This window comes from Phaethon lepturus, unplaced genomic scaffold, assembly GCF_000687285.1.
Source record: "Phaethon lepturus isolate BGI_N335 unplaced genomic scaffold, ASM68728v1 scaffold5568, whole genome shotgun sequence".
NCBI lineage: Eukaryota > Metazoa > Chordata > Aves > Phaethontiformes > Phaethontidae > Phaethon > Phaethon lepturus.
In genome coordinates this window covers 71,919-97,826 of record NW_010558188.1, presented here as the reverse complement: position 1 = coordinate 97,826, position 25,908 = coordinate 71,919, and the positions used below count along the sequence as shown (strand labels likewise).

The 25,908-nt window shown below is 36.7% G+C and overlaps 1 protein-coding gene across 1 annotated transcript in view; it reads right to left on the bottom strand.

The window, feature by feature from the left end:
- Nucleotides 1–2,132: 2,132 nt before the first annotated feature.
- Nucleotides 2,133–25,908, bottom strand: part of METTL15 (methyltransferase like 15) — a 94,129-nt gene continuing 70,353 nt past the window's right edge. Inside the window, exons 3-5 of the mRNA XM_010292969.1 lie at nucleotides 12,323–12,514; nucleotides 10,056–10,234; nucleotides 2,133–2,575 (exon numbers count right to left, since the gene is read on the bottom strand). Of these exons, the coding sequence (XP_010291271.1) occupies nucleotides 2,133–2,575; nucleotides 10,056–10,234; nucleotides 12,323–12,514 (814 nt within the window). The remainder of the gene's footprint in view (nucleotides 2,576–10,055; nucleotides 10,235–12,322; nucleotides 12,515–25,908) is intronic.

Below are 25,908 nucleotides of genomic sequence, written 5' to 3'. Positions count from 1 at the left end.
AGCACAAGTTTAAAGCTGAAAGTGAGGAGACTCTGAGAGGAGAGAAACAGATCCTCTGAAGAGAAGAGCTCAACCAACGACTGATGCACTGCCACGACTGTGCAATTCCAACCCAAAAGTAAAGAAAACACTCTTAGTTTCCCTGAGGGACTGCATTTACAAAAACTGATAAACTGTAGTTCAACTATCCTAAGAAATTGTGCCATTGAAATCAGATGCGAGAAGTGTGGATTTTAAACATTGTTTGAAGTGTAAGGAATTTTAACGCTTTCGTATAATTTCTGGGATACAGATAACTTAACTTCCACTATAACTGGATGGTGTTTTCCTGAAGTGTGTTCCTGAGCAACGCACAGCTTGGCACTACAACTCTTCTAAGCCTATGTTGGAGGCACAGTTTTTCCAACCTACAATTGAAGTACATTTCGGTATGGAATGGTAGCTAAAAACAACATTAGCTATTTATATTTAATGTTTGGAAGAACAAGTGTCTATTTAAGGTACAGTCTGTTTTCTCTGAGATGGCAACAGTAAGTAATATTATTTGAAGTGGAATGATGTATTTAATATTTAATAGCATGTTACAATGAAAGTAGTGGAAAAGTATTGAAATTGCAGAAAAGCATGAAATGCCCATCATCATTCAACTGTTATTTCAGATTAGTGACGGATGTTATCATATGTATACCTAACAATACATTACATGACTTACCTTCGCTAAGGAATTAAACAATATTCAGGTATTTCAATATATTGCATATTATAGACAGTAAACCTAAATTTCAACTTGTTTCTGTCAATATGACCCAAAACACTCCCACGAAGTAATCATTTACAACAGCATAAAGAAGATGCTTGATGAAAATCCAGACTGCAATGATCTAGTCAGCTCTCTTTCAGAAGCCAGTGTAATAATAATTTATCTCAGAGTCAGAAATTACGGGGTTTTTTTATTCTACCAGCCGTTAAGTTTCAGGTTCATCACAAATGAAATCCCGCTACTGATTTGATTACCCAAAAAACGACTTCGTTTCCTGAAAAGATGAGCTGGAGGTCAAAGAAGTTGAAACTTACATTATTTTCTGATCATTTTTAACATACAAAGACAGCAAAACATTGGTCTTTGAAGATATTCATATCTTAATTCATATTAACTTACTAAAAATAAATGATGCTACATGTTTTACCACCTAGTATAGCATCCAAATAGGAAACTGGTGTTACCACGGGCCTTTTATAAAAAAGAATTCAATACTTAACCTAAGTAGCACCTCTTAATAACTCATCACCAGCAAAGCAGAATACTTTATAAGACCCACAATACCCCTTTTTTGATGGGGTAATTATAATTCCATCGACACACAGAAGTTGTACCGGTTCTATGCACAGAAGTCAGGGTGACAGGAAGAAATCCAAATGATCGAGTGCAAGTTTTCTGACTGCTTGTTTGCTGTGTCAAAGTGCAGAGATCTTTTAAGTATCTTTTTTTCCCCAAGACACATTTATTATTTAGAATCCATAAACATTACATAACCAGGTGATCACTCAGATGGAAATATTTACTTATTTTTAAAAAAGGTAAGCACCCATTTACAAATTCCTGGATAGAACATTAGATACTGATACCAATTTATTTAGGAACTAGCTCTTGTCCCACAGGCATTCATGCAACAAGTCAAATTGAGAGAGAGATATTTATATATCATGAATTCTTAAGTTAGCTTGAACTTACTGCAGACTAAATCATTCATCTGACTTAAGTGTGTGAAATCCACCCCCATAAAAATGTTTCTGTCTCAATCAGCTACCGAATTTAGACTGTTAATGTCAGGGTTTTGAATTTAATCTAAGAGAAATACTATAAATAACCTGTAATTTTTATAAATTTTGGTTTTCATGGTTTTTTTTAAAAGATGTCTTTTTTGTATAGTTAGTGACACCCACTTATCTACATGTACTTTACCTTTTGATGCTCTACACTACATCCTAATTAAAAAGAGGCACAAAGGTAGGAAAGAAATGTTTTCTAACAGCCTTCATTTTATTTTCTCAGCTTGAGAAAAGCTATCTGTCCAGTTAGCCTTTCGGAAAACAAAATTCAATTATACAATTATATAATCAGATATTTTGTTTTAGATTTTAATAGCAGCTCTTAACTTGGCTGACCTTCCTCTTGGGTTTGTTTGAATATCCTTGGCCTGAGGTGTGAGAACTTTCTTCTGTATAAAAATCCACTTTGAGTTGGATTTTTCACAGGGAAATTCTTGTGTATCTTCTGTGGAGCAATTTTTCAGGGCCTGTCTTATCTTCTGCCTTGATCCAAGATTGTACTTTTCTGCCATGTCTATTCCATGAAGAAAACGTTTAATAATACGATCTTCTAGTGAATGGAAGGAGAGGGCTACAAGGCGACCTCCTGGTTTTAGAAACTTCTCAGCTGTCTTCAGCCCTATAAAGAGTTCATGGAGCTCATCATTTACAAATATTCGCAGGCCTTGAAAAGTTTTGGTAGCAACATGTGCAGGTCTCTGAAGCAAGTCTTTTCGTGCATACAGTGCTGATGCTGGAAAAGCACCTGTCATAAATTTTAAAATGTAGATGTTAATATCTTATTATTTTTACATTGCTATCCTGACATTAACCCACTCATGCATGATGCCTTTAAAGAAAAGCATACTTACACCTGAACCCTGGATGGTGAGCTTCCTTCTTTATTATATATCTTTATTTTCTGCTTTGCATTCACATTTCTGAAACTAAACCCTATGAAACTGATCTGGCTTGTGGTTGCATGTTTTGTTTTTTTTTCCTACAATCTGTCATAGAAATTCCTTCCTCAAATGCTTCACAAAATTAAAATGCAGAGTGACGGCTGAAACTAAAACAGGGAAAAAATGAAGATGGGCTCGGTAAGTCCTACACCTTACAGTGTAGTCAATGTCAGTTCAGTATTTGTAGCGGTTTGTTTTATGTTTTTAAGGAAAAAAATAATTTAATATATGATGGACACACAATTTTAACTGCTGCTTCTAGATAATCATGCATTTTTTCACAGGCAGAGATGATGACTATGTCTACCTGGTGATAAGTATCTTTCAATGAATTGCTCAAAGCTTAAAAGAGGCATCCTTGTTTGGGGATAAAAACTGTTGACCACCAGCCCTGTGTTTCTTCAAATGTTCACAAAAATACCTCGAGAAATTTAGAAAATGCAGCTGACTTGCTTTTTCACATGCCTATAGAGCAGAATGTGTCAAGGTATGAGCCTGTTGGATGAAAAATCGCCAAATTAAATAATTTTGACTCGATGCACAAAACTCCCTCTTCCTTTTTCCAAAATTCTTATGAGTTATACAAGTCTCCGTAGAGACCGACATTTTGATAGAAACTTTAATATATCATTATGTTATTTTAGGCTTGATTCTTCATTATCTGAGTATGGAGCAAAAACGTCCAGGAGCCAGATTTGATGGATCAAAGGGACTAAACTGCAAGAGTCTTACAAGTTCTGTGAAACCTGAGTAAAGTTCTAATCTATTACGTAACTCAGCGCAGGAGTCTGGTGAAGACAGATTGAATGAATAATGCCAGCATATAACTGGAAAGAATTATTTTTCCAAACAACAGGGCACATTAGAGATAAGGCAAACAGATAGCAGATATGTATTAAAATTCCTTAATTCCATGCCAGTGCAAACTACATTAGAAAGCAATGGATTTGAAGTAAATGCAGCTGATAATCAAGTAATTGATATTCTATGTAGTGGAGTAAATGATAGGAACATGGTAGCTCTGAAACAAGTTGACTAAATTCACATTTACACGGGTGATGGAAGAAAATTTAATGGAGATATCATAATCCAGTACGTTGCCACAAAATAATTTATTAGTGGAATTCCTGACAGTTTTAAAGGTAAGATTTTACTTAGGTCAGAAAGCATAAGTGTTCGGCATCACACAAGTGATCATCAGTGTCCAGCAAAGATAGGTCAGAAAGCATAAGTGTTCGGCATCACAAACACACAAGTGATCATCAGTGTCCAGCAAAGGGAGAGGCCAATAATGGGATTTAAAAATTCAATTATTATTAACAAAGTTATCTCCATGCGTGTGATGTATCTAAGATGCGTTTCTGCATACTCAATTTTTCCAACTAGATTCCCTACCTCTTCTGACTCTCTGCTAACAGTGCCTGAGTTAAATGAAGTAACCCACCGTACCTGTGGCAGTTTCCTGTTCCTATTGTCTGAATCCTTCCGGAGAGAAAGAGGCAACAGGATCAACTTCTCTCAACACACACCACTGCACAGGATTTGTGGTTTTAAACTCTGTTTTGCAAAACAGAGTAAACAGATTTAACCTGTAGGAACTAGGCTCCTCCATCACTTACAAACTCTAGAAAAAATTAAACTAGCTAGCTAATACAATTTCTGTCTTTCAGAACACCACGTTCTATACTTTCAGTGAATCACAGAAAGAATATATACCCTCATTGTAGGAGTGCCAAAGCGTCTTTTGATGAAAGAGCTGAACTAAAAGGAGCACTCAAAATCACAGAAGACGTCCCAAGAAACCAACTGACACCATGCTCGTACTACCTGGCACATTATCTGTTTCCGTATTTCTTTACTTACCTAAGAACACTCTTTGAAAATGGAATCCTTAGAACAGCCATTGACTGCCATTTGTGTGTGAAGAAAACTGACTCCTAATGCATAACATAAAGGAATGCCATGCTGAGCATAATTTTTTGAAGTGGTCAACTAACAGCCACAAACATGAGTAGCATGCTCAGAACTCTTGTATAGTTATTAAATGAAATGGCAGGGTTTCAAATCAGCACCAAAAATACCAGAGGACACGCGTGTTTCATAGCATGCACTAAATGATTAGTTTCTTAGGTTTGTATTCTCCGTAAGACCTGTCTTAGGTTTCAGTCATAATGGCATTTTTCTTCAATAGAATTTGAAGTTAACACATCAGATACCCAGGTATCTTTTGAATTCAATTACAGAAGCCATGGTCTCTTGAGTAAGAAAAGACTTTTTGTAAAAGATCTCAGACAATAAATTTATCCCTTTTTCTAAGTCTACATTTAAAACCATTGAAAACATACCTTACTCTTCCCTTCCCCCTTCCAAAACCATGCCCACTGCTGCCATGTTCACATTACTGAAAATAGTTGTAACTGGAACGAAAAACCACGGTTCCCTTACAAAATGTAGCTACTAACAAGCTAGTGGGCGAGGAAACAGGGTGCATTTTTCCAATTCTACTTGTATTGGTTTATTACAGGCTTTCTGCAGTACCACCTTTCTCCTGCCACTTGCTGAAAAATTTACGGATGTGACTTGAAGAGCATCCTTTTTTTACTTTCAATTTTTGGCTGTTACTACCCAGAGCTGGCGTTCATCTCTCAAAGCCGATCCGGAATTTTTAACTATCATCGTTTAGAAGCCTAAGTATTGCAGCCATAAGTACTCTAGCAGCCTAAGTATTTCCTAAAAATACTGCTGGTTTTCTGGGGATGATCCATTTCTGATATTCTAAGAGTATTCCAGCTTCCAAAAGTATCACAGATAAAAATGAAGCCAACTCACAAGACTACAGCATGTAATTTAGGTACAAAAACGAATGTGTTTCCTGATTGGGACCTAACCATAAAAACAGAAGCCTACAATGAGATCCTTTGTTTAAATTCCCACAGCGAATCTCACTGGAATTTTAGTAAAATATTGGAAGTTTTGTCTCCATATCACCAAAGTATCTTCTACTTATCTGAACAAACAAGGATGACATAAAGATCTACTTCAAAACTGGTTTTGTAAAAATCTAAATAGATATGATATGCTGATAGCTGGCCAGATTTTTAGTAGTCTGATCATGACCTCTGCTATTTTGCAATTGCAATACTGAATAGATACACAAAAGAAATTAGATACTCAGGCTACCAGCATGCCTAGGACACTAACAGGTCTTAGGGAGGTTCTTCCATTTGTCCTGCCATGGTTGGTGAGTGCAGTGTCTTCCTACAACAATCTTGTATGATGATTAACCATGACATTAATTTACTACTGTGAATTAATTTATCACACACTGAAGAAAGCCAAATTAAAACCCAGATATATTCTGCGAGTATAATACAATCTCACGTGCCTCAGTTGAACACGTACAAAAGAATGCTAATATTCAGGAAATTGGTAAAGAAATACAGCACTTTGCAGCTTTATGCAACCAAATCACCCCAAACCAAAATCAAAATGAAACCATTTCCAAGTTCAGGGACTTACTGGTCTGTCTTCAAAGACTGGGATTAACTAATAAATGTAATCTGTGGTAATGACTTCTGCTGCACTGGTCTTCATATTTCTAGTAAAAGCAGTAGATTTTGATCTATGTTCCAGGGGTGAAAAATCTTCCTATCCCACTCTTAGTCCTCTGATATAGTTAAATAAAAAACTATCTGTGCTTTTTGCTAAGGCACAAATTCTCTCACCCAGCCCCCTCCAATTACCATGACAGTAAAAGAAAATCCTTCCTGGTGAGAGGCTGTACAATGTACAAAAATATAAAAAAAATCTATATGGGAAGCTTGTAAAATGAATTTCATTCATAAAAACACCACGCTTCTGGCTAGATGACTAGTTTGAAATCCCAGTGAGAGAAATTATCATTTTTAGTTTTGGGATGCCCTGATGCTAGTTACACTTTTAAAAATCTAATAGATTCACATGTTGAAATGTATTGAAATTTTAAAGCTTGTGAATGAAATTAGCAACGTGCTGTGCCTGTCAATATGAACTATTAAAGTCCCCAGAGTGGATGAGAGTGGGAGAGTTTAAAAATTAATTCAGATGGTGCACCTGTTTGCAGGAATCCGTCTGTTGAATTAGCATTGCATTTAATAAGTTTCTGTGACGCAACTAATGTCCTTTTGTCTAGGCTCCCTCAGTACAGTGTTAATTCTCACCCATCTGAAATTCAGGCAATATTACAGATTCCAAACTGATAATTAAAGTCTATAAATGTGAACCAGTCTGAATGAGACTGGCTTCACCCATTAAAGTTTTTTTAAACTTTTCAAATTTCTTCAGTATCTTACCATAATGCCTTTCAAGTTAATTTCAAATGATTACATGATCTCAAAATGACCTGTTAATAGATTACATATCTAAATAATACTGAGAAAAATAAAATTTTCAACAAAAGCCACTAAGAATAAATAAAAATAGATCATCAATTGTATGAAAAAAGCGTATTAAAATTACATTCTAGAAATTTCACTGTTTTTAACCAGTTTTCCTGCACACCGAGTTACACCTGTTTTTTCCAAACAACTCGATAAGCTACAGCAAAAGCTGTCAGGAATTGTTTCGTAATCGCCTTCCACGCATCTATTCACCGACCTTCAGCCGAGAACGACTGTTCTTTAGTATTTACAGAGTGTTCATCATTACAGATAGCTGTGTGAAAGTTATGAACAGTGAAAGGCGTTCGACTGTGCTGCAGGAAGAGATGATGTTCACATGACTGAACAGAAAACTCCTCCTTTTTCCCCATGTATACTGCAGACTCCATAGCTCACAAAGATCTCCTCATTTAAATGGTTCAGAAGCCTTTTGGACGACATTTAGAAAAACAAAAAAAGCCAAAGTTTCTTTAGATTTTTTTGTAGGACCTTATTCGTTTGCACAGTATGTAGAGAGATGACTTTCAGGCTCTATGCCAAGAAACAGAAAGAATTATTTTCTTGAACTGGGACAAAGGAGAGCAAGGGATACCTGAGTTAGCCCCAAGCTGTTGTAGGAAATCTTGACATACAAATCTGTTCAGGTATTTTTGCAAGCCATATGTTACAATGATAACTCTTGCCAATACAAACTTCAGAAATGTCCGATTGTTCTGTGACTGTTGTGGAGCTGGTTTTGTGTTTGTTTTTTAATTACATCCTTCACTCTTATCTCCCAATGAATTAGCAACAACAATACAGGCTTTTATCAATGCATTCTATCAACGGAAATGACATTTTCCAATTTCAAGCTAGTCCAAATCTATATTCACTGGGATTCTGGTTATCAGCTGGACGTTAATACAAAACTCTGAAGTTCTAGAAAATCTGAAGCCATATTAATCTAGAACACGTGAAGGAAACATTTTATTTTTTAAAGGACTTGACATTTAACTAATAGGTCATAGATTTTATTCTGGTAAAGTCCTGAATTAGTCAGGGAGGGTTTTGTGCTGTGCCACCGAGAGGATCCTGTAGCTGTGGTCTCTGGCACTTTAGCTCTGGCTTACCTTGCATAAGAATATATATTGACAATAGATGATAAATTAAACAAACTACATTATAGTTACCAGAAATTTTCTTAAGGTATAATCAGTTCAAAAAATACTAGGATCCAACATTGTACTCCTTTACTGGAGGAATGAAATTAAAACTGGAAGAAGTTCTACCCAAACAGGGACCAGTGTAACAATCCTAACATTTTTTTAGCTACTTGTATACTTTAAAAAAAAGCAGATACGTGCTGGTTTCATTGTGATTGGCATATGCACTGTCTGATGCATACCTGATTCATGTATCGAGCTGCTCTTCAAATGTTTAAAGTGAGAACAAAAAATCCTTCTCCTTGTCACAGGAAGTGACCATTAAGTGATGAATCACATGAAACACATTAAAGGATCTTTAATCACTGTCTTTTATGCACTAGTATTTTTATTTTCTTAGTTCAAGCTAGTGCACAGAATTATTTCAGAAGTTACGGGGTTGCTTGTTAACAGCCTATAACACATTACCTCTTTAGCATAGCAATATGGTTGCTTCAATCTCAAGAACAGTACACTTTTTTTTAATCAGCAGTTTTTCAAAAAGCATGAGATACATGTGACAAAAAGCTAAATTATTAGTTTGTGATGTTGATGACAATGACTATATTAAAAATGTAACCCTTCAAGTTTTATTAAAGACTCATAGTGTTTTATCTCTGTTTTTTTTACGATTGATTGTTCCTCACAATCAGTGTATTTACAGCAGAGCCTTATCGCAGCAAGCAGTGTCTTCGGGTCCTTTAATCATATCAGCTAAACTTTGGGCCTCGGTTGACTGTACATTTTGTGCAAGTATCCTGGCTTATGCAAATCCAAACCTTTGAATTTCTTTGTTAGTCATTAAAAGTAAGTCCCTTAAACTTCCAGTTTAAATAATACAAATTTTTATGAATACTTTTTTTTTTTTAAGTCTTCAGGATACCAATACAGCATTTAACACTATTCTTTAGCAAATCTTAAATTTGAATAGCCATTTTAAAGGTCTATATTCAAAGGAGTCAGCATTTTAGACTTACTTGTGACAAGACAGAGTAATTTTCATTTCTTGGTTTAAAAATAAAAATATCCCAACATTACCTATAATAATGTTAATGAACAGGATTTGTGCCTTATATTTTTTCTTGAAAATTTTCACTTGAGAACACAAACATGAAGGTTCTTGATGTGAGCACAGTTCCTGCCTAACTACATTTTGTTCAAGTTGTTTACAGTGAAGAGCAAGTAAGATGAAATGTTTCAATAGCCGCTTCAGGCTGATCTACTTGGCATTCACAGGGTGAAGCAAGCTATGTATTGCTTTACTTTTTGCTTCCTGGTTCTTTAAGCAGACAGAAATGATCTGATTTCATTCATAATTAGAAACTGCCTTGGTACTACCCCTCAAAATATTAAAAATGTAGAAATTTAAAACCAAGAGAGGTATATGACGTATCTAGTATTTGAAGGCTTATCAATAGCTGGAATAAAGAATTCCCTAGGCTGCTGTCATTCTGTGTTTCCACTTGGTTGGCAAAATGACATATCACTTCATGTAAAATCTATTATTAAACTAATTGTCAAACTATAATATAAAAAGTGGGAGCTTAAAAAAAAAAAAGCGCTGACATCAGAGCAGAATAGGCAGGATTAGATCCTGCACGATTTCAAGTACAAATAGATCCCTCTGGGACTTTGGGGATTAATATTTTTTCTCCTCAGCCACTGTGAAGAATTAATGAGGGTACCTGCAACAATGCTTGCAAGCTGCTGAGTTCTGGTGATGGGGTATATGCTGCGTGCCTGAACGATGGCTGAAGCGATTTTCTTGGCGTGCCTCTCCTCTCCGTATGTTCTCAGGATGGACGCAAGCGCCTGTTGATCTAAAGCATTCACAACATCAGCAGCAGTGGGCATGTCAGGGTACCTACGCACAAGAAGAGCCAATTAGTTCACTGACGTCAGTTTTCATTGACAAGAGGTGAAGCTTCATAGCATTGAGACATAAAGTCAAACACACACACTGCATACAAGTGCCTTTGAGGTTTTCAAATAAGAGACAGCAACCCTATGAAAACAGATATAGCTGGCACCTTTTAAATCCTTTTTCTTGCTACTTTAAATGGAGCTTGTTCCTTAACATCAATTAGAACAGCTGAAACTTCCAAGTATTACCATAAACTATGCTTAATGAGTTGACAGAAATAAATATCTCAGTCTCACATTAAAATGGAAATGCTGTGTGACTTTTTATTTAGCCAGCTTTAGAATATAAACTTGCCCCTTATGGGTTAATTTTAGTCACCTGCATTATGTAATTTTCTAGTCCGACCTGATCTCAAGGATCTTTTCTTTCACATCATCTGCTATGAAAACAATTGCTCATGAAAATAATTTCACTTTACTTTTCATTAAAAGGCATAAGAATTTATATCCAAATATTGCTTTGAGAGAATAGAAATGACCTAATATTACAAATTACAGGAATTATTACAATATAAACAGTATAAGCCATGCATTTATTTCTTTTAAATCTCTGTCACTTCGCTATTGAAATGGCTCAAGCTATTTTATGAACATCATATATGGGTTTACTAATCTGAGAAAACATACAACCTACTTAAAAAATTCTCTTCTACAAAGACATGAATGTTCCGAATATTTTTCAGGCATTTATTACTCTCCTGCAGTATCTTACAAAAGGTAACAAAACTTAGAAATCAGAGGCAAGTAGTATCATAGCAACAACCGTTGCGTAAGGCTTTTGTTATGCTACAGGTATCCTTTGTTCTTATGCTCTTGTTCCATGTATGTATCCACATGATGCAAATACAAGCCTGGAGTTCAGATTCTTGAAATCTGAGGGCTGAATCCCAGGAGGATCATGTGAGCTTTTTACACAAAACTGGAAAAAGCGAGAATCACGAAATTTGTTGTGTTAAGACTCAACATTAATGTGTTAAGATAATACCTTAGAAACTGAGGCTTCCCATCGGCTCTATGTGAGCAACGAAAGATCAAATGACATTTCGTAACACTACAGGTTCATCAGAACGCAAACCAAAAATTTTCATTCTCCTAGTCATGCATTATGCAATTACTGCCATCATCTATACAACAGAGATCTTTGGTTGTACATGGAAAAAGCACAATGCTACAGAAATATATCAGGTTGTTTGAAGATGAAAAGTGCTACGTAAGTAGAAATCATCATTGCACCATTGAATGTACTAAACACCAATTCTAATAATTTAAATAATTATATTTTACTTAATAATTGTTAAATTGATAATTAAGTAAGCCTAATGTGCTTCCTATGCAATGTGAAAGGAAGCTTATAATATTGCTAAGGAAAGTTTACAATACATCCACAGGCATGTAAGACAGCATTATACTAGTGTGTTAAGAGCAATGTAGCTATCTGATTTCACTTGACAGATATATCATGGATGGGATTTTATTTGTTTATTTTACATTACGTTCCTTTTAGTGAGAAGTAACTGGGTCAGATGGTCATTGCAGAGAAGAGGGAGGCTGCTCCTTTCCTGAGGGAGCAACCCAACATGCTCAAGTGAAGGTTCCACAAATAGTAAGTGTGGCAGGAAAGAAAGGGGACTGCAGTAAGAGGTTGTGAGCCTGTAGATCAAGTACAATCTGAGAAATGGCAGAAATAACAGGGAAAAGACAGGCCTCTGAAAAAGAGATGTCCCTGTAACTGTATGCCATACAGTCCAAAAATGTAAAATAACAATTGTATAATTAACAAAAACATTACTGGTTTAATTACTCATCACTGGAACTTTCCTCTTGTTTCAAAGAGGGAAAAGATGATAACAAGGGTTCTAAGTATTATCATCAAAAAAAGCTTTGTAGCGAAAGACAGATAGTATACTCGTGCAAAATTAGATGTGGTCTGATGATGAGAATTCTTCAATGTAAGAGGCAATTAAAGGTATGGGTGTTGCTGAGCACACAGCTTTTGAATTTCAAGAAGAAATATTTTATGAACAGGTACCTGTCACTATCCATCCTCATGTCCAAAGGTCCATCCTTCTGCAGGGAAAAACCTCTTTCAGGTGTATCAAATTGCATAGAAGAACAGCCAGCATCCAAGAGAACTCCATCTAGAGTCCCCGGCTCAACTCCAGAGGAGATTAACAAAGCCTCCGACTGGCTAAACTGTCCTAGAAGAGCTCGAATCTGCTTCCTGTAAGGAAATCACAAATAAATAGCCTCAATTTTAGTTGTAACAGCACAGTGTTTTCCTCTTGTATAGCAGGAATTAGACAGTAGTGCTCACTTGTCCCAGAAGCACTAGGCTATGCCCAAAGCAATAGTTTAAGTACTTTTCCTATATATCAGCATTGAAAACTAGTCCAACCCACCCATCAGCAGCTACTAAGCTTCTTTAACTCTTTACTCCCTTCCTGCTTGATCTCAAGGAAATGGAAACCTGACTAAAATTTCAGTTTTTCACCACGAAGGAACTTAAAGGGACACCTTTCACATTCAACGGGGCTGCCCTGCGCACCAGGGCAAGCACGGCGCTGAGCAGGGCCCGTTGTCAAGTGAGGCCAAAGTGCCCAAAGGAACAAACAGTTCTTGGACCTAGAGGAGAAGCATACAAGATGGAACATGACTACACAGCCTCGGGGTTAATATTGACCTGCCAGGAAAAGAAACTGGGTTACTGCCATGGAACAAACAGTGTGGTTTTGTTTTAGATTTTTAGGGGTATTTGTTGTTTCAAAAATAATTGCCAAAATTAGGTGCACTGGAACATAAACAGATAAAATACTTCATTGTAGTTTCGACGCAGGCACCTAGTCACTGGGGAGAGCAAAGTTTTACAGGCATTTTTGTGCTTAGCATTCTTCTTTTTTAGATTTAAAGTGGATCTTGCTTAATATTCCCGTACTGGGAAGGCAGAGCGTCACTGCAAAGGAGAAGATGACACATCTCTGAGGTGTTCTTTCTTGAGTGTCTAAAAGTGGACTTTTGATTCTTATTTACAAATAAGGTGACCTACAATTAAATGATTTATTTTATCTATCAAAATCTCAATGCATTTCACAAAGATTAACTAACTTGTTGCTGCATTCTTAAGCAGTACTTGCAAAACGCAATATATTTCTGCCCTTAACAAGAAGCCACTGCCTCCACATCTGACTTTCGATTACGGTTTGGGTAACTGCTCCTCAGCACGATGAATTAGCATTCAAATTATTACTAGGTTAACTCACATAATTTTGTCTAAGTTACATGGGCAACAGTGAATGGAGAGAGCAACTCCTTTAACTGTTTCAGCTACGAAAGGACAGCTGTCCACGTATCTTTTGACACTTCAGCATTACAGTAATTTTGAGAAAAACCCAAACAAACTAACAAACAACTTATTCAAATTATCAGCTTACATCTAATCCCTCTTTCAGGTCAGTTTAACATCAAGACAACTGGCACTATGACATAATTTAGCCAACTCCAGTGGCTACAGCTTTAAAATAGCGTATGAACAGGGAATCGGGACCTTTTCTGCACCTATCCAACTGGAGTGAGAAAATGCTACCGGGGGGGAAGGAGTGAGGAAGAAAAAAATAGAGAAGAAAGCTCTGTTAAAAGGAAGAAGTTATGAACGCAACCATATGGAAGAACATTTAGCTACACAATGGTATCCTCATTAGAGTAGAATGAATCAACCTATTTAACATAGCACAAAAACCGGGAAATACCCTGAATGAAGAGATTTCATGAGGGATATCATGATCACACATAGGCATTTTTGAATCGATTTCTCTCCAGCACATGATTAAATAGAACTATTCAGCTTAATGAGAACTGACAGTTCCTGAAAAGCACAACGATCCACTTAACATATTTAAACCAATTTAAGCTATATAGCTATAGCTTTGAGATTGTATTTCCCCTCCATATAATGAGAGGAATTTTCTTGAAAATCTGGACCACTTCATCCAACTGGGCAGTGTTTCTAACCTTGCAACTTGTGCAAACAAATGAACTTTAAAATTCTGTATGTGGGAGATGAAAATAAATGAGAGCTGGAAAAAATTATAAATCGACACTGCCTAGTTCCCCCAGCAGACAATTATCCATGACGGCGGCCATGAACGAGTGCTGTATTGTGCTACCAACCAATCTGAAAAAGGACTCTGAACTACATTTATAACTTGCTAGAAATTTGATCATGTTTCTTTAAACAAGTCATAAGTATGCCGATGGCTGTTTGGGACAGTGGCCTGCCAACCCTCTGTGATTAGGCAAAGATAATTAAAAAATAAGTATATTTTAAGTAAGTTGAAATTTGCTCTTTGGTAGAGAGATGTTTCAGCTGGAAAATGTTTTGGAGTTTGCCAATAAAAAAAGATTGAAAAAGAGTTAGATGGACATTTTTATGTCAGCCTTTCAACTGTGTGAAATTATAGCCTCTGTATATAACCTGTTTGGAATACAATGCATTTTGTGTATCAAGAGTGGATAGAGGTGTCTTGGTGAATATAAATCTTTACTAAACCCAGATGAATTTCATGAGATTATAATGACTATATTAAAATGTTCAGGCCAGTTTTCTGAATTCCTGTTTCTTTGTGGGATAGAAGAAACAATTTTAAGCACCTTGGGTATTTCATACATTTCAATTAATCAAACCAAGTACACAGCAATAAATAAGATTTATTGCCTTATGAAAGGAAATACAAATACCAACTCTTTTTTTGATAGGATGGTAACAATTATGATAGGGATGACAAGGACTAATCTATTTGATTATGAGCCTGACACGTTTATTTAAATAAAAATATTTTACTGGGCATTCAGAAGCATTTATTAAAACAGAATAAAACTTTTCCCTTGGCCTACTATTCTTTACACATATGTTCAAATAATAACTGCTTGTTACACACATTATTTTCTCTAAAGATGCCTAATTTAGGCTCAATTCCTTTTGCCTTCAGATTTCTGTTTACACCATCTGTAAATTCTGTTTCCAGAAAAACCTCAAATAAATAATAGAAGCTGCATACCCTATGCTAAAAATGTTTATTTCCTACAGTCACAGGCCTTCTGCTCTCCCCAGGTATGTAGAAATTCTTTTTGCTTTCTTTTTCAGTGTTCCAGTGTTTTCTTTGGGCATTAGAGGATTTATGTTCCACGACCACACTTCCCAAGTGTGCAAATGTGTCTGTTACACTTTCTGTCTTAATATATTTTAGAAACAGCGCTTAGTGGAAAAAGCAGGAAAGGTAAACCAGGGACCATCCCTAAATACCAAATAAATCAGCCATGCTTATGGTTCAAAAAACCCCGAGAAGACAGCGTATATCAAAACATTACCGACCAAGACCGAACAGGAGTTTTGGAGGAGGTCTCGGGGGTACCATCAAAAGCCGTTAAGACTCCAAAGAGGGACATAGCATTTTAAGTGGTCTTTGAAGGTTACAACATAACTAAACCCAATTGTCTTACTTAAGAGAAACCATCTAAACTTAGTACTTGAACAGCACTTTACATATTCAGAATATTTTAGAGACATAAAACAGCTACGAAGAGCTTTTAGCCCCTCTCTTATAAATGGCGAAGTAAGATTTGCAGGGCTTAATACTGAATGAATGACTTGAAGATACCTATACAGAAAGCTAAAACAATTCCAGAGATTACGGTCTGAGGATGTGAAAAAGCAAACAATACCTGTCATATGTTTAGCTCTCTTTGGGCTTCTTTGTGTGTGTGTGCGGTAATAGCACAGTAATTTTTTATAAGTTCTCAATTGTCACAGTCAAGCAATCTCTAACTTCTCAGAACACATGTGCTCACTCCCTCTTCATTAGTTTTGACATTTTCCAAGAAAAAAAAATTCAAGAATTTAAAAGAACGCTGGGAACACAAACAATCCAGGCAATTTTAAATATAGTAAGAAGTTATTTCAGCTACTACATATGCTGTTGGGGCCTTAATAGATTTTATTGTGCAACAACCTCAAGAGCTTACAGCATTCTTGTACTGTTTGCTACAGTTGGAAAATAAGACACAACCTTGAGTTCAGGACCCTTTGTTCAGGTCGTAACACAGTTTTTTGTTATATTATACTATGACACATAGCATAGTAATTCTGATGGCATTGGATCCCCGCTTCTCAGTTATATGAAAAAGCAGAATGAGAAAGAGTTCAAAGTCTCCTAATGCCTTTCAGGCTATTCTTCTTTCAGTTAACTTCTGGCATTCTACAACGCTTTATAAAAATAATTCTTTTTTACTTTACTGAGCTGAGAGGGATGCACACAGGACAAAGTAAAGCATGAACACAGCTTCTACAAAATAAGCTGAGAAGATCTCTTCCCTTATCTAGTTTCTCTCCATTGTCACAGAGGTTACTGTGACATCAATCATTGAAGTAATTTCACAGAAAAGTACGATTATGCTTTCATGGTGCTTCGGTATTTTTTTATGTGTATGTAACAATACTTGATCTTTCACCTTTGGTCCCCCTTACAAATTCTACGTATGAACACACAGAAAGTCGGGAAGTGATGATCTCTTGTCAACAGTGAAAACTACCTTCTACTCACCAGAATAAATGGTTTCTTTGAGAGAATTAGGAAAAAAAAAAAGTTTTTCAGCTAAATCTTGCCAGTGTACATCAAACAAGAAGACCAAACCGGTGCTTGCTTCGATTCTGAGACTACCAACAGGGGTGCCAATTAGCACCAGCTGTAATGAGGATACTGGTACAGACCTGGTTTGGTATCATTGACTCACTTCACCTAGGTCACGCAGCCGCTGTTCGATAGCTGCGACTTCACTCGCGGCTGCACTGGGCCAGGCACACCTAGAAGCAAACCACCAAGTACTCCAGTCATAAAGTCCTGGAACTCTCAGCATCCTACCTAAGAGGGTTATGCTGCCTCGGTGCCACACCCCCCTCAAAAAAGGTATCTGAATATGCTGTAAAAAATTTTAAAAGACCTTTGACAAAGGGGAAGTTGGGAAGGTTTTCATGTTTGCAAACAAACAAAAGTTGTAACATCTATCAACTTATAAACAAACCTTGTCATGACATTCTTAGCTTTATAAGAAATTAATTGCAGCTCTGGAGAAAGCCCATATATCTATTTGAGAACTAACAGTTCAGTCTAGGCTGGTTATATATAACGCGTCTCCCACAGCATTCTCCTGGAGAAACTGGTGTCTCGTGGCTTGGACAGGTTTACTCTTCGCTGGGTGAGGAACTGGCTGGATGGCCGAGCCCAGAGAGTTGTAGTGAATGGAGTTAAATCTGGCTGGCGGCCGGTCACAAGCGGTGTTCCCCAGGGCTCGGTTCTGGGGCTGGTCTTGTTCAGTATCTTTATAGATAACCTGGATGAGGGGATCGAGTGCTCCCTCAGTCAGTTTGCAGATGACACCAAGCTGGGTGGGAGCAGTTGATCTGCTGGAGGGTAGGAGGGCTCTGCAGAGGGATCTGGACAGGCTGGATCGATGGGCTGAGGTCAACTGTATGAGGTTCAATAAGGCCAAGTGCTGGGTCCTGCACTTTGGCCACAACAACCCCATGCAACGCTACAGGCTTGGGGAGGAGTGGCTGGAGAGCAGCCCAGCAGAAAGGGACCTGGGGGTGCTGGTTGACAGCCGGCTGAACATGAGCCAGCAGTGTGCCCAGGTGGCCAAGGCAGCCAACAGCGTCCTGGCCTGTATCAGCAATAGTGTGGCCAGCAGGAGGAGGGAAGTGATTGTGCCCCTGTACTCGGCCCTGGTGAGGCCACACCTCAAATATTGCATTCAGTTTTGGGCCCCTCACTATAAGAAGAACGTTGAGGTGCTGGAGTGTGTCCAAAGCAGGGCAAGGAAGCTGGTAAGGGGTCTGGAGCACAAGTCTCACGAGGAACAGCTGAGGGAACTGGGGTTGTTTAGTCTGGCAAAGAGGAGGCTGAGGGGAGACCTCATCACTCTCTACAACTACCTGAAAGGGGGTTGTGGCGACGAGGGCGTTGGTCTCTTCTCCCAAGTAACCAGCGATAGGACAAGAGGAAATGGCCTCAAGTTGCACCAGGGGAGGTTTAGACTAGATATTAGGAACAATTTCTGTACTGAAGCATTGGAACAGGCTTCACAGGGAGGTGGTGGAGTCGCCATCTCTCGAAGTGTTTAAAAAACATGTGGACATGGCACTTTGGGACATGGCTTATTGGGCGTGGTGGTATTGGGTTGATGGTTGGACTTGATGTTAAAGGTCCTTTCCAACCTTAATGATTCTGTGATTCTGTGATATCCTGTAGCTTCCAGCAAAATTTCCTCTCCTTAGTTCACTACGATTCCATAAAACGATGCTGTCCTTTGCTCCTTGTGTCTCATTGACTCCAAGCACCCAAACCTGTTTCTAACAGCCTCTCAAGCACACCTGTAAGAAATTTCAGGGTGCCTCAAAACAGATTGCTCATTATTTTAATGTTCATTTTTACTTTTATATGAAGTATGCATTCCACTATTCCGTCCACTAATGCAAACACAATTTTAGTAAAACCTACTGTTCTAAATTGAAGGAACTATCAACACTGTTCCAATTAAGGGAAAAGATGTAATTATTTAATCAAAACCACAGATATCAAAGATCATTTCCATAGACTACATCAGAAACCGTCCCATATTAGACATCTTTCATAGCAGGTATGTTCAATCCCATCAAAAACAAATATGAAAATTTAAGTTCCTCATGAGCAATGTTCCTCTCTGATTAAGGAGGTAATTTCTTTCCGGGCAGGTAGAAGACTGAAAGAATAAGACCAGTGATTACTGAAGCAAATTTCAAAACTATATGCCTCACCAAAATTTGAGAAAATGCATTTTTAAGTTCCCTAAATAGCAAAAAGTTTTGCTCAGTAATAAGAGCAAATTGTTTATTTTATGCAATTTACAGCTAGCTGGAGTTAAAACCTCTGTTATAAAATACATAATGTTGTTATGCATGCCACCTTTATTACATAATATATGTAAAATATGCAATATGTTGTCATCTTGATTTCCACAGCAAATGAAACCACACTGTCCCATCAGATCCAGTATGTATATATTACATGCATCAATAAAACTGCCTGTTATTTCAGATCTCCTAATAACTACTATCACTTTAACAATTACTGAAAAAAGTTTTGATGGTCTTGTAGCATTTCTGCTGACAGTTTGCACAATCACTTTTTTAGAGTGAATGTTCATCTCATTATTCAAGTTCTACTTCTAAAATTATTTTGCACTGTAAGAAAAGGTAGTAAAGCAATTTTCCTTAAGAGTTGATAAATCTTATGCATTATTTCCTTATTCTTTCTCTACTAGCATCTTAAAAGATATCTTTATAAAAATCTCCTCTCCATTTCCAACCAACTCACATCGAAGTTCATACTTTCATTAAAGACACAACGGTGCTTCACTGAACTCGAAAGAAATGTTGCTACATCTAACTGGCCTTCGAACAAAGAAAAAGTTCTGTTTGATTCAGTTGTCAAAACTCTGTAGAATACAGAAAGAAATTCTGGATATACATCAGCAAGATGAAAAGTACAAATTGACATCAGAAACTTAACAGCTCTGTAGAAATATCTTTCAGCCTATGAATATAAGAATACCAAAATCCGTAGCAACAATCATTGCAGATACATTTTATCAACATGCACAGAACGAGGAGATCACATCATCTTTTTCCCCCAGTGTTTACGCCCAATCTCAGAGGAATCTGAAATTATATTCAGGGTTTCAGACTGGGAACAAGGCACAAAAACGGATTCATCATTCAATTAGATTTATGGATCAATTACTGACCAGTTGTGATCAGCTATGTATAAAGACCAAAATACCATATGTGAAACATTACTGTTTCAAAAGGCAACTTGTCTCTCCTGCATGTTAAATGAACAGAAAAAGTGTACTTTTTCTACTAACTGCTTTCCCTCCCTGCAACATTTTGGTCTGTGCTGTCTAAGTATGTTTCTACTTTACCTGAATCAGTAGTTAACTATTCTCTGCATAACATGGATATTAATAAGAAGGAATAATTTAATTCTTTCCAATAAGAAGGAATTTTTTACACATAACAGAATCTCAGATCAAGTGTATTATTTTTCTCACAAAGAAAGTTAAATCATTACAGTGTTCATTTTTTTCTCCTCTAAACTCATCATTTCGGAAACACATAATAATCTGTTCATAATTTCCAAAAGTATTCATTCATTAGCTGAATAAAAGATTTTGTTTATTGACACATTTATCTGCATATAAAACATGAACTTGAAGTTAACAGAAAGTACATCGATGATTTAAAAAGCAACACACAATGAACTGATAAAAGGCTACTCCTACCTACAACCCACACATTCAATTGTTTTAAAATGACTCCTATTACAATTTGATTTACATTTTGTCAGACTGTTATGAAATCACAGACATACAGCATGTAAAGGGCATCTCTTTTTCCTCACTGCAGAACTGAATAATAAATTAAACTACTGTTAGATTTTCTTTAGCTAACAAAGCAAATTTCCACAATACTTTTCCACATCATAAATTCTGGCACGCTGAAGTGCTCTATTCATGGAGAGAGCCTGCTCAAGATTGCGCATAATTGTTGCTTTGACAGACCTGCTGCTACTGATACTTGGAATATATTTGCATAGCCTTTGCCTTGTTAACAGAATACGAGTCTAGACCTTGTGACTCAGTGGCAATACTATGACATAATAAATGGAAAAACAATCTGAGCCACAGCAGCATTTTTTTCTTTTCTTAATTATTCGGCAGCTGACAGTACTGGAGTGGCCTAATAAGACCCTACAGGATTATTATTTCCTTTAACAAACTATTTCTTTGTTTGACATGGTAGTTAAGCCTTAGAACAGTAAGGGTGAATAAACCTAGCATCAGGAATTTATTATAAATGAAACAAGGAACTTTTTCTTCCCTTCTGTCATACTTGTCGAAGGTATCTCATATAAGAGCATAGCTACATTCCTAACTGACTCCCACTTTACGCGTTAAACTGTCTGCCCATCCTTGGACAGCGTCACATCTCCCAGCTATGTGGACAGGAAAAAGATGAGAAGCAGAACACAAGAGGAATGCAAATAAGGGCAGAAGTGAAGCAGGGGCATCATTCAGCTGGAAATGACAGAAGCCACAGAGCTTTGCTCTTCTATATCTTTGCTGGTACCAGGTTTTACCCTTTTTGAGACAAGGGAACAAGAACTGTGCATAAAATTAAGACTGCAATCATATCTTGGGTTTAAATGATAGGCTAACATTCACTATTCTGTTCTCTATCCCTTTCCTAGCAGTTTTTAGCATGCTTTTCTAACCACCAGTGAACACGAAGCATTTAAGTTTTCATAGAACTACACATTAAAAGCCCAGTATTTCATTACTGACCGGTCAGCTCATAGCCTATCACTACGTAAGTAAACCTAACACGTTTTTTGCCACACGTCTCTTTTCACTTAACTCTATGTCTTTTCACCTGCCTGCCCCATAAGGTTTTGCAGCTCTTCAAGGTAAGTCTTCATTTTTGCCGTATTAGGTAAGGTAGCCTAATCAATAATCACCAGCAATTATGCCACCAATTGACTGTCTTATTTAGATAATTTCTAAATAAATAGGTTGCGTACCCTACCCACATATCCTTGTGGTACTTCACTGGTGAGCTCATTGCTTTGAAATGACATGAGTGTGACCCTTATAGCTAGGCAGAAAAACCTACACCAGAAGACTTCTTTGCTTCTACTACCCACTCTTTACACAAAATGATTACTTTACCTTGTGAAACCATACTTATTACTTCTGAAATTGTGAACTCTGAAAAATTGTTCCAAATTACAAAGCACTTAAGATCAAAATTAAATCTATATTTGCTTCTCATAGCATTGCAACCCATTCTGGGAAAGAAAATCCGACACTTAAGCCTATTAAAGATTATAAGGTTTATATGCATATTTAAAAGGGAGTATTTTACTAGTTTGTCAAATCAAAACCTTTAGAAAATCAGGGTTTTCAAATACTACATCTGAAAAGTTAGTTACATCCCCTAAGATAACAGATTTTTAGTTACACTGGTAAACATTAAATTCAGAAAAACTACTGAAGTTATACAAAAGAATCGAATATTAACAACTGTAAAATGCTGTCTTAAAACACAATTTCGCAGTAATTCACTGTCCCAGTGACCTTGATCTTTTTTCTAATGTAAAAATTTAGATTTCAGAACTCAACCATAAAAATAAAACTAGTTTGTTCAGGAACCATTAACATCTTGTTGCTATGTAGAATCTTACAGGCAAGTCTATCTTAAGTCATAATTCTGTTATCTCATTTACGAAATGTCTTGGAATAAAATCTGGCAAATTTAGCTGCATTTCACTAATGACAATCTTTTCTCACAATCAGTGTTTCATGTATTGACACTTTTACTTCATACAAGTCAGGAGATGCTGCATACAAACACACTTCCCTCCTATACAATGAGCATCCAGAAATTGCACGAATTATCTTTTAGCTAAATATAGGAAATAATAATTAATGTTTTTGGTGAAATACTCTAATTTCAACCACTTATATCTTTTTATGTAGAGAGAGTACATGCACAGTCTAGTTACCTGCCACTGCAGATGACGATATGAAGTCTGAAGTTGTAAGTATTTGGAGAAATAAGAGAATATTTAATTGAATTATATTAGGTCCTGAAAGTACACGCACATTTTTAAATTAACGCTCTGTTTCCCTCTACTGGGAAAATATATCCAATTGAGATTCATTAAAAGAAAAAAATGCCCTACTTGTGAAACAAGACAACATCCGGAGGTAAAAAAAAAAAGTGAGTCACCTCCACCAAGTGTAAAGGGTAACTAAACAGTTACACAATCAACACAACCTGATTTTTGCAAGCAGCCAAAATGAACGGCTTGAGTTAAAAAGGTACCACATAGAACAAATAATGTGGAAGTATACAAATGTTACCGCCAGGCCATCAGAACAGAAGCTGTTGTATAAATCCATCGAAACTATCATGAAACACAGTCTTTAAAAACCTGTAAGAAAAAAGTGTTTGTAGTCAAGTTTCTATTAACCTGGAAGAGTCAATGTCAATCTAGTTAAATTTGTTCCAACTCCCCCAGTAAAGGATTGCAAAGCTCGTAAAGAAATGACTGAAATGTGATGAGTTGAACAGCATCACATGTGAGATCATGTATTGAAGTGCCAGAAAAAAACCCTTGCATGATCTGGAAGCTCATCATCTGGGCATAACCATGAGGAAAAGGAACATGACGTTTTATTTGACCATAAAATGAACAGTAAACAGTAGTGTGAACACAGCCATAAAAAGGGAAACAAAATAGGATGTTCAAGTCAGAAGATTTTTCATTAGGAATAGAAAAGTATTAACAGTAAGACTTCATCCGGAGTACTGTATGCCATTACTGGAGCCTTACCTAGAAGAGAGCAACCCAAAGTGGAACTTGCACAGAGAAGTTCTAGTAGGATGACTAGAAGAAATGAGAGCTATTATTATGAGATGAAAGTATAAAAAAAAAATCCAGACTTGTTTTGCATACAAAGAAGAAGGCCAAGAATAGATGTTAATATTCTGCACTGAGTATTTTAAATGCCAGGGAGAGAAAAGAGCTAAGAGATATTAATCAACTATTAGTTAATTTTATTCAACTAAAATTAAATTTGGTAACTACTTTAACCGGAAATTTAAAGAACATTTCATATAATGAAAAATTAGACTCTGGAATAGCTGGAGCACTGCATATAGAACTCCTAATTACTTTTAAGATAGAGCATAGTGAAGGAGATTAAATTATGCAGCGGCTTGTAATACCAGGCAATTGGATTCAATGATCTAGAAGTCTCTTACAGCATGTTTATATTTGAACAGCTATTGTAATTCTCCATTGTAAAGTTCACCCCGAAAATGTTTACTTAAACTTATCAAGACATATACACACGACACTTTTTACATGTGTATAAACAAACCCCAACCTTGGAATAACATACCCCTTAGGTATATAAATGATTCCTTTTATTTTTAGAAAAACCTAAACTGTACGCATAAATACAACATTGGCACTGAAAAGGCTTCTTGATTTTTCCCAAAGTGATTGCTGGGGATTTTTGAATCAAATCTAACAATGGTATTGACTGGAAACTTCTATTTCCTGATAGCAAACTCGAAAAAGACACTGCTCTCAGATGAAATGTTTTTTAGCTTTTTTAAATTCAGAAGGAGAGAAAGCAACTCCCAAGCCCTTTTGCTGCTACAAAAGGATGATTAGGATCCCAAGGTCAACAACTGTTGATCATTACTGAAGGAAAAGTTCAGTATCTGTTTTTCCATAGAGAGCGATAAAATAGTCTAACGGCATTAACTTAATGTGACATAAAAGGAGAGTGCTGCAATACTAAAAGAAAAAAAAACCACCAAAAAAACAAACTAAAACACAAAAAAAACCCAAACCAAAACCAACTTACTCCAGCAGTATTTCAGCTCTATTTCTTTCCAACCAGAATAAAGGAGAATTGGCTTATCTGAAAAGAACATTTTAATGTTCTGCTCCACGGCTTGGTACTTTCTAGGCTGTATTTCTTTATGTTTATGAGCAGTTTTCCATCTGTTTGGCATAGCAGCTGATTCCTCAGTTAAACTAGTACTTTCTTTTGTATTACCAGCTTTATCAGAGGTTAAGATCTTGTAAGTAAAATAATTACTGGTAACTTGCACATGAAGATGAACATCCTTTTAGACGCTAGAAAATACACAGTAACATGATCTTGGCAGGCTTCAGAAGACAAGTACACAGTCTACTTAAGTATTTATTTTAACTGATGTTCTCCAAAAGTGGAATTATGCAAGAATCCATTTGATCCACAAATGTCCAGACTGGTACAGAGAATTTTTTTTTGGGGTGTCATCTTTTTACCTGAGAACCACAGAATCAGAGAATAATTTGTCAAAAAGTCTTCTAGTCCAACCCCTTGCTCAACGCAGGTCTAATTACGTGGGGTTGCTCAAGGCCAGGTCCAGCTGAGCTTTGAACACCTCCAAAGATAGAGATTCCACAAGCTCTCCAGGCATCCTGTTCCAGTAGTACCACCCTTGTGGCAATTTGCCCCCCCTCAACATCTAATTGGAATTTCCTGCCTTTTAACTTGTGTCCCTGAAACTCCAAAGGACTCCAGCTATATGGCAGCCCTTCAGGCAGGTGAAAAGCTCTAATGGAAATTATTCATAAAGTTGGGTAAAGGGTTTTAAATTATTTAAATCTTCAAGAACACTATAGCTCACTGATCCTGTTTTTAATTTTTTTCCAGAATTATAAAGACAAACTTGAAATTAAGATAAAGCAACAGTGTATTTAGTCCAATTACGAAACAAGTGTAGTTGGACACACCTCTGGAACATTAATCCTTGGTTGTGTTGTGCCAGAGAAAGTGAAACAATTAGTCCTGAATCATTTACATATTTACTTCAGGCAGGTTCATTTTCCATATCAGGGTATTAATATAAGACTCAAAGTTTTTGATGGTGGATTCTTGGCAGGATATAAAATAATCGCT